Consider the following 10,135-nt stretch of genomic DNA (forward strand, 5'->3'; position numbering starts at 1 on the left):
GGTAATGATAGATGACTATTAATCTGTTTTTAATTATCTATTACAATTTTAAATGAGCTGTAGAAACATCATACTTTAAACAAGAGGAGAAATATACATACGGTATAACAGAATTAACGCTAAGTTTGTATCAACAGACTAAAATCTATACCAATGTAAAATATTTTCAACACGTTGTTGTTCTTTAAAAGTAAGTTCATTAATCTACCCTTTCATCCTATTATATCTATATCATATGTCTTTTTTTTTCTTTAGAAAGAAATCACATTTATAATCAACCTGATTAAATAAAAATATTGGTTTTTCTCTGTCTCACACAAGAGGCCTCTTCTGATTTGGGACAAATGAATCCTTTAATCTATTAACAATATGTCTGGGTTTAGAGAATGAATGAAGCCAATTCCATCTCCAAAGCCAGCTTTGTGAATTTGGGTGTAGTTTCTCCTACTACTCCTGCAGGAGGAGGGTGCTGTATCTGATGGGGACACAAAGAAAATTTTAGGATTATAGAGTAGTCCATTAGGGTGAACCTCTGAGCCAGTTGCCTTGAAACCATTGTGGATGTCGATAATCTGGGCCATGGTGTCATTGGGGATCATTCAAGGGGTATTGGCTGGTTAAATCTCATGTATCTTAATCTGGAACAAATCCATAGGCTCTGGCTTTCAGTGGAAACAAAAGCAGAGACTCTTTTCCAAAGCAACATATCCATACATCCAAATTTTGAAGTCAAGATGTCTTTCAAATATAAAGATTTGCTAATCTCCACTTCCTTTACAATCAAATCTCTCTTTTCAGTTAAAAATACCAAAGGGAAAAAAATCGAGCTTCTCTGTGTAATATCCATCTTTACATGGCTCTGCCTCCCAAGTGCTGAGAATAAATGTGTGCACCATCACCATCCACTCTCTGCTATGGCTTGCTCAGACCCCAAGGCAACTTTATTAATATACAAATAAAATATCACTATAATATATATTCAGATTTCCTTTGGTATGAGTTTTTTCACATCCACAAAGTCTAATGTTATATTCAAATACTTTCAGAGACCAACTATACACTAAAAGTTTTACAGTTACAGAGTTGCTCTGTGTTTTGACTAGGCAGTGCCACATTGATTATATTCATAGGGTTTCTCTCCAGTATGTGTTTTTATATACTTGAAGATGACTGGGCTGTGCAAAGGCTATTCCCCACTGTTCAAATTCATAGTGTTTCTCTCAATTATGTGTTCTTTCATGAAATTGAAGAGCACTGTGATAAGCAAAGTCTTTACCACATCAATTACAATTGTATGGTTTCACTCCAGTGTGTGTTCTTTCATATCTTTGAAGATCAGAGTAACAAGCAAAGGCTTTACAACACTGATTACATTAATAGGGTTTCTCTCCAGTATGTGTTCTTTCATGCCTTTGAAGATGACTGTTTCGAGCAAAGGCTTTATCACACTGATTACAATTGTGTGGTTTCACTCCAGTATGTGTTCTTTCATGCCTTTAGAAGACCAGAGTGAAAAGCAAAGGCTTTACCACATTGATTACATTCATAGGGTTTCTCTCCAGTATGTGTTCTTTCATGCAACTGAAGAGAATAGTGAAGAGCAAAGGCTTTACCACACTGATTACATTCATAGGGTTTCTCTCCAGTATGTGTTCTTTCATGCCACTGAAGAGAACAGTGATGAGCAAAGGCTTTACCACACTGATTACATTCATAGGGTTTCTCTCCAGTATGTGTTCTTTCATGCAATTGAAGATAATAGTGATGAGCAAAGGCTTTACCACACTGACTACATGCATAGGGTTTCTCTCCAGTATGTGTCCTTTCATGCCTTTGAAGAAGACTGTTTTGAGCAAAAGCTTTACCACACTGATTACATTCAAAGGGTTTCTCTCCAGTATGTGTTCTTACATGTAATCGAAGAGCACTGTGTCGAGCAAAGGCTTTACCACACTGATTACATTCATAGGGTTTCTCTCCAGTATGTGTTCTTTCATGCAACTGAAGAGAATAGTGATGAGCAAAGGCTTTACCACACTGATTACAATTGTGTGGTTTCACTCCAGTATGTGTTCTTTCATGCTTTCGAAGACCAGAGTGAAAAGCAAAGGCTTTACCACATTGATTACATTCATAGGGTTTCTCTCCAGTATGTGTTCTTTCATGCAATCGAAGATCCCTATGATGAGCAAAGGCTTTACCACACTGATTACAATTGTATGGTTTCACTCCAGTATGTGTTCTTTCATGCTTTAGAAGATCAAAGTGATGAGCAAAGGCTTTACCACACTGATTACATTCATAGGGTTTCTCTCCAGTATGTGTTCTTTCATGCCTTTGAAGATGACTGTTGTGAGCAAAAGCTTTACCACATTGATTACATTCAAAGGGTTTGTCTCCAGTATGTGTTCTTACATGTAATCGAAGAGCACTCTGTCGAGCAAAGGCTTTACCACAATGATTACATTCATAGGGTTTCTCTCCAGTATGTGTTCTTTCATGCAATCGAAGATCCCTATGATGAGCAAACGCTTTACCACACTGATTACAATTGTATGGTTTCACTCCAGTATGTGTTCTTTCATGCAATTGAAGATAATAGTGATGAGCAAAGGCTTTACCACACTGACTACATGCATAGGGTTTCTCTCCAGTATGTGTCCTTTCATGCCTTTGAAGATGACTGTTTTGAGCAAAAGCTTTACCACACTGATTACTTTCATAGGGTTTCTCTCCAGTATGTGTTCTTTTATGTACATGAAGATGAGTAGGATGTGCAAAGGCTTGACCACACTGATAACGTTCACATGATTTCTCTGTAGTAAGACTTTTTTCATGCCTGCAATGTTAATTGAAACATTTAATACCTTTGCCACATTTATTACAATGTTGAGTCTTTTTATTTCTGTGAATTAATTTTACAATTCTGTTGCAATATAAAGAATAATATTATCTTAATATTTACAGGTTGTGTACATTCAGGTTGTTCCCCTGCATAAAAGATGTCTTTTCATATTTGAACATGACTGTGATAGTAAAAGCTTTACTACCAGGCTCATATTTATGGCATCATTTTTTTCTGAGATTTTTTCAAATATTTGAAGAGAACCTGGAGAATTCAGACATTTACATCACTTACTTTATTGATACTTTTTCCTATATAGTGATTATTGCTACATTTTCAAAGTAAACCAGGACAAACTGAAGCATTTATACAGCCCAGTAGGTCTTTTCTGTGGTGTGTTTTTTGATCTATTCCAAATTAAGCTGGGACACCAAATTTTTGTAAACTTGAATCTCATTCAACAAGTTTACTCAACAAGGGACTACTACATGTCTTGTAATTGTTCTGAGATTGAGAGATGAACATTACTTCTTTTCCTATCCTTATGTTCATATGGCTGGTATCCAAACTGACATAAGATATAACTATTAAAGAAAGAATAACAAGGTTTCCACATTTTATTTACAGCTGGACTTTCTTTTCCCCATCAACATGTGGTATAAGGATTAATATTTCTCTATAACACTTCCCCTCAATTCTTGACTCTAACCACCTATCTAATTAAAATTAGCAAAGATGAATAACTCTTTGAGTAACAAAGTTTTTACTATGGATTACTTGCTTATTAAAAGGTTGTGAACATATTCTTATCATACATTCAGTGAGTATAGCTTTTGTAATTTGAATAGTATGAAACTAAATGGGTTGTCTTTTGTACAGCCTAGCTCTGATGAAGTTATTATTCAAATGATTCCTTTAAAGTCATTGATTCCTTGTCTTCCATCTTAAAAGAATCACTTCCAAACACAATTCACTTACCTGCCATTGAGGTATGTGTGTTTATGATCATCAATGTGTTTTAAGCTGTAATTGTTTACAATGTTTCATTTTCTTAACATTCCAGATAGTTAAATATATCCAGAGGCACATTTGTATCAGCTTGCACACACAAAAAAATTACCTTCCATGTTTTTGAGAACTTTGACAATGTTCTTCAACTTCAAGATCTTCCCAATTGTAGCCTAAAATATCAAACAAGGAAATGTCTGGAATATTACAGGGAACTGAATAATTTACATTACTATCTTTAGTGATCCTTAGAACTAAGCCTGTTTTATTCACATCATTCTTCCTCATCCTCAATCAGAATTACAGAAGTGCATCAATAATCAAGAAACTGTTGTTTCCTTATTTAAAAAGTGAAGAAAAATGCACAGTTTTACCTATAGCATTGAGGTTCATATATGTCTCCAGCATCACATCTTTGTAGAGATTCCTTTGTGAAGGATCCAATAAAGCCCATTCTTCATGTGTGATGTCAACATGCACATCGTTATATGTCACTGTATTCTAAAATATGCCATATATAAATATGCCATCCACATGTATAAAACTGAAAGCATGATAAGATATACTACATGTGAGCTTATTTCACAATATAGTCATACAATTCTGGTGATTGCTACACATATTCTGTAACTCAGATGTTACAATGAAATCATCAAGTTACTTTACAAAGAAACTGAATAGAAAGTTTACCTCTATTGTTTCTGAATGCTTTGAACAGGATATCACCTTGCAAGAAAAATGCCTATTAACAGAGATAGAGAGACAAGCAAACACTTCAACAGTACTGAGCATACATCTGAGAAATTGTATGAACATTTGTTGACAACAAAGAAAGTTTGTAAGCTGGGTATATCGGTTCATGCCTTTAATCCCAGAACTTAGAAGGTAGAAGCTGGTATATGTGTTTTTGAGGTGAAAATTAGCCTAGTCTATGCAATCAGTTATAGGACAGCAAGAATTAAATATGAAGAACCCATATGCCCTGCAAACTTCCATTCAAACAAACAAAAAAGATGAGATGAACTCAGAGATTTTTATTTACTGAAGCTCCTACAAAGAGTTTGGCATTCACTCCAGTTCTGTATTCATCTTCCAGAAACCTGAATTGCTCCAGTTTAACCTATACTTTAATAAATCTTACTAAAAGCAACTATGCATTTAAACAGTTACAAATAGAAAGAAGATAACATTAGCAATATCAATGATGATCATAAATAATCAACAAAGGGAAGGAGAGATGGCTCAGAAGTTAAGAGCTCTTACTGGTCTTTCATATAGATGGTTTCAATTGTCTGTACTTATATGAGGGAATACCACAACTGTTCATTATTCCAAGCTTGTGGGTTCTAAGACTCTCTTTGGACTACTGTGAGGACAGGTGTACATGTGGTGAATATCCATCTATATGGACAAAAAGAATAATATTCATTAAAAAAAAGCATCAAAAGAAACACAAAAACAAGAAGAATGTCATACAATTGTAATCTAATGACTCAGAAGGCCCAGACACTACATCTAGGAAGAGAATGGTATCTTCTGCTGAATTTCAAAATTGAAACTGGGGGGTAAAGCTCAGCAATACAGCATATTCTTGACATGTACAAAAACATATACTTCAGGACCATCAGCCAATAATATATATTTTTAAAAAAACCTTGAATGATGAACAAACTTTAATCTCAGCATGTGGGAGAAAGCGTCAAGTGTATCTGAGTTGGAGGCCAACTTGGAGTTACTCTGTCAAGGCTACTCTGTCAAAGCTTTTCTTCAGGAAAAAAAAAAAGGAACAACATTTTTTTTTAAATCAGGCTAGCAAAATGGCTTAGCATTGAATACCAATTTCATCAGTTTTTTTTTTTTTTATGTTATTTAGTGTTACTATCTATACTGGTGATTAAGTAATAACTGTGCAAGAAGGAAGCTGGCTAATTCATTTCAACCACAACATGGTAGAAACATAGAAAAGGAAATTGGTTGATGCTTTAGAAACATTTACAACCATTTACAACCCCCAATGAGACATTTTATTCAGAAACATTCCACAAGTACCCCAAAGAAAGTCACCAAGGAGAGACAAATGTTCAAATACCACATTCTATCTGGGAGTTTTTCATTCAGTTGACTAGATTCTCACCCATGTCACTATAGTCTCAAGGGTTATCAATGAAGAAAAATGAATTTAGTCATTTAAATACTTCTCAAAGTCTGCAAAAAACCATACACCGTTGGAATGTCTAAAGACTTAGACCATAAAAACTATTTTCCCAGCTGTGTGTTGTAGTGCACTCTTTTAATAATAGCAATCATGACACACAGGAAGGAAGATTGCTGTGAGATTCACAGCCTGTGCTACATATTACACACACACACACACACACACACACACACACACACACACACACAGTTAAAGAACAAAACTTAATAAAATAGAAGTATAGGAACATCAAAAATTGTAAGAATTCAATACCTATGAAAGTCATTTCAAGTGTCTGCCACTGGTACCCATAGAACCATTTCCAAAAATATGTGTGGCCAAGCATGCAAGCATATGCCATCAATCCCAGCCACTGAGGGAAACTGAATACTTGTTGGTGGGCCTCCACCACACCATGTGACCTGAACTGCCCACCATGAGTGGGGTGTTATAAAACCCACCAAGTCATAAAGGACAAAGTGTACAACTCCATTTTGTTATCAAATGGAAGTAGTATACAAGTGCTTTGGCCCAATCAGGTCTTGAAGAAACAAGAAAGCTATATGAAAAAGTTGCCCAAATGCCTATGATTTCTACTCCTGTTACAAGGCCTTCTGCTGTCAAGCATGCACCTATAGGCCCATGGGTTATTTCCTGTGTTTGGTTGAATAAGTTAGAGAAGACTAGAGTCAGTTGATGGTCCTGTATCTTATGCAGGTACCACCCAGAAGTGGACAGTAGCAGCATTTCAACACCATTTTTGGATAAGCCTGAAAGATGTTGTTGAAGGTTGTAGGGGGCCCAAAAGAGCTTGAGTACACAGCTGCCATGAAAGGTTTAGAGAACCAGGTACTGCTGCCATGACAGGCATACTGGTAGACAAAAATTGGTTCCATAAACTGACACCACCCAGGGATCCACACAAGGATGGGCCAGCAACTGAGGGAGAGTACCTGACATTCCATACATTCCATAAAAAAAAATCAAGATTGCCAGATGTCTGGGTGAGGGTGTCTGGCCACCTAGACCTGGAACAACTGACAGTTGTGATCTGCCATGGGAGCACTAAGAATTAAATCCAGATCTTTCAGAGACTAGTCAGTGTACTTTAACTACTGAGCCATCTTCCCAGAACCATCATTCAGTCAGTTAACTAGAATTCTAAATGGTTGCTTTAGAACTGGAGACAGAGTTTACTTTCTCGATCCCAGGTGATTGGAACATCGAAATTTGAGTTTCCATTTTAAGTATCAATTTAATTAATATGTAAATTTGAATAGATTAAAGATTGAACAAATAAGTAGCATTCCACTAACTTAAAGGAACCTATCAACTTGATCCAAAAAAAAAATAACATAATCTTGCCATATATCTAATAGCTCATACTATTACATAAATTTTTCAACTGAAATAACAGCCAACTCTATGTTTCACTGTTCCCATGTTCTTTAGCTTTACTCAATATAAAGGTATTTTCTACAAATATTTATGTCCTGGTACTGAAGTATTTGCTAAGAGTATTTCAGATGTGTATAGTATAAATTGAAAATTACAATTGAAAAGTATTTAAATTTAATTGACTGGGTACCTCTGTGTATAAGTCAGGGTTCTCCAGAGTTACAGAACTTACGGAATGAATCTCTCTCTCTCTCTCTCTCTCTCTCTCTCTCTCTCTCTCTCTCTCTACCTACTACCTATCTATCCATGTGTCATTCTATTGCTATCTCTGTGTGCATATATATGTATACATATATATGTACATGCCAACACACACCTATATATTCATATATGAATTCTTTGGAATGTCTTACTAGCTACAGTTCAAAAATTGCAAGGTATAAATGGAAGGTTCATAAATCTTGTAGCTGCTCATACCCACAAGGCTAGGTGACTTAGTTTTTCATTATTATTATTTTTTTTATATATGCTGTACTCCTAAGGAAGTAGGCTTCAATGCCAGTTTAAGAATGGATGTGCTGTGAAGGAGAAGTAAAACATACAAAGAATTAATACATATCTTTCCTTTTTTTCTTGCCACCAGAAGGTGTGACCCACATTAATGGTGCATCTTCCAGCCTCCAATTCTGGACTAAACGTGTATGTTATCCAGCCTCTGGATCTGGATCAAAGGCACTGTTGTCTTCTCGCCTCAAGGTCCAGATCACAATTGTGCCCTGCATTTCTGGATTATACTTCATTGCAGATATAGTTAATTGAGTTGACCCCCAAGAATAGTGATCCTATTCCACAGCTTGTCAACTTGACACAATCATATCTCCTCATGTAATGATTAATTTCCAAATGAAAAACAATAATCGGGTCACAATTATGCCAAAACATAACATAACTATCCCAGATAAAATTGGAAATGCATTATGTATTTAGAACAGTAGCGATAACTCTTGTGGACAACTCTAGTATCTCAAACTTACTTCTGATCACTATGAAAGCAATACAGACTCCATCTTAGGAAGGGCCACCACCTTAGACCTCCTGCTGTACTCAGTTCCAGGAAGGACCTCAGGAATGTGCCATGACAATTTGAACAGATACAGGACAGTTTGTTTCTGTAGACATTCTGTCTGTGATTTATGGCCCTTGAAGGTATCTAGATAATCCTACTGAGTAGCCCAAATAATTCTGATCAGCAAGTTGTGGTTCCCCACCAATAAGTCTAACACAATGGTTTCAAATGTGGTTTCATGCTCAAAGTCTAGATCAATAGTTACAAAAATTAGCTTGCCCCATATCCCTTCTGCCCAATCCCTAGTTGCCACAGCATGGAGTTCCCAAATTTTGTTTTTTCCATAGAAAAACCTCTCTACCCCTGGGCTCAATGCTGCTGCTACATTTCCCTTTATCAGAAGTGTGGTGGGCCAGGTTCAAGCCTGATAATTCAAGGAACCTTATGGGCTTGCATCAGAAACTGGCTCCTTGGTGGTCTCTAGGTTGTATCTTTTTGTTTGTTTTGCTGTTTGGTTTTGCTTTTGTGGTTTTGTTGAGACAGGGATTCTCTGTATAGTTGTGGTGCCTGGCCTGGTTATCACTCTGTAGAATAGGCTGGCCTCAAACTCACTGGGATTCACCTGGCTCTTCCTCCCAAGTGCTGGAATCAAAGGCATGCACCACCACCACCTGGCCATGATATTCTCTTAATTGAAGTTGTAACGTATTATAGGTATCCTAAAAGAACATATAATTATCTGTACAAAGGCATTATTATCAAAATACAACACAAGCACTCATTTCAGTTATAATCCTTATTTCTGCAACTAGGCACATTGCCTTAGATGGTATTTAGAACTATCTTCCTCTACCATCCATTCTGTATTTCTTCCACCCTCTGCAAGCACTAGAGCACATCTGGTTCTTTTCCTGGAGGAGTGATCTATAACTTCATTCCTGATGGGTCCATGCCCTTTGTCATCCTCCCTGGATTAGATTGTTGTAGTTTCCCAATGACTTTAAGCACAGGGCACAGTAGCACCAAGAGATGCCTAAAGGATCTCCTGCACTCCAGACATTCTTTCCTTCATTGTGGAGACAAAGTCCAATTTCTATATGGTAATCTGTAAATATCACACATCCTGATGATGTTATTCCTTTCTTAGTCTGGTATTTTAAGGGCATTGGAATCCAAAAATTACCAAGTAAAGTCTGAGTTTCAAGCTCAATGGTAAGTTTGATGTGTCTCCTGGCAGGAGCACAGTGGTTTCTAAAACACAAACAAACAAAAAAAAACATAAACAAAAACAAGCAATAAAAACCAAAAACCCAAGAAACTTCTAGGCCAGCAAAATTTAGTGTTGCAGAAACAAGCAGCAAAACTGTCCTAGTCAGTTGCTAGGGACAATAGTGAGCGGAACTATTCCCTTTACTAACCCATGATTCCTGAACATGTGGATCCTGGATATAGGAGAAAATGTACCATATATTGGATACTGATTCAGAGCATACACTACCTCCTGAAGAATCTAAGCCCTGCCCTCAAGATGCTGTCATATAATTAATCCTGTAACACTGTCTTCAACAGACCAAAGTCCACTCTATCTTTCTTTCTGGCCAGCTTCTTCAGGAGGTTGGGGAAT

General features: G+C 36.6%; 1 protein-coding gene across 1 annotated transcript; it reads right to left on the reverse strand.

The window, feature by feature from the left end:
• Positions 1-1,649: 1,649 nt before the first annotated feature.
• LOC118575099 (zinc finger protein 844-like) lies at positions 1,650-5,291 on the reverse strand (the record flags this gene model as incomplete). Its single annotated transcript, XM_036175780.1, has 5 exons — positions 5,117-5,291; positions 4,544-4,595; positions 4,228-4,354; positions 2,094-2,179; positions 1,650-1,859 (listed from the first exon to the last, which is right to left on the reverse strand). Coding segments are annotated over exons 1-5 (486 nt in total), but the record flags the coding sequence as incomplete, so codon positions are not given.
• Between the last annotated feature and the right edge of the window lie 4,844 nt (positions 5,292-10,135).

Source organism: Onychomys torridus, unplaced genomic scaffold (assembly GCF_903995425.1).
Source record: "Onychomys torridus unplaced genomic scaffold, mOncTor1.1, whole genome shotgun sequence".
In the NCBI taxonomy this organism is placed as follows: domain Eukaryota; kingdom Metazoa; phylum Chordata; class Mammalia; order Rodentia; family Cricetidae; genus Onychomys; species Onychomys torridus.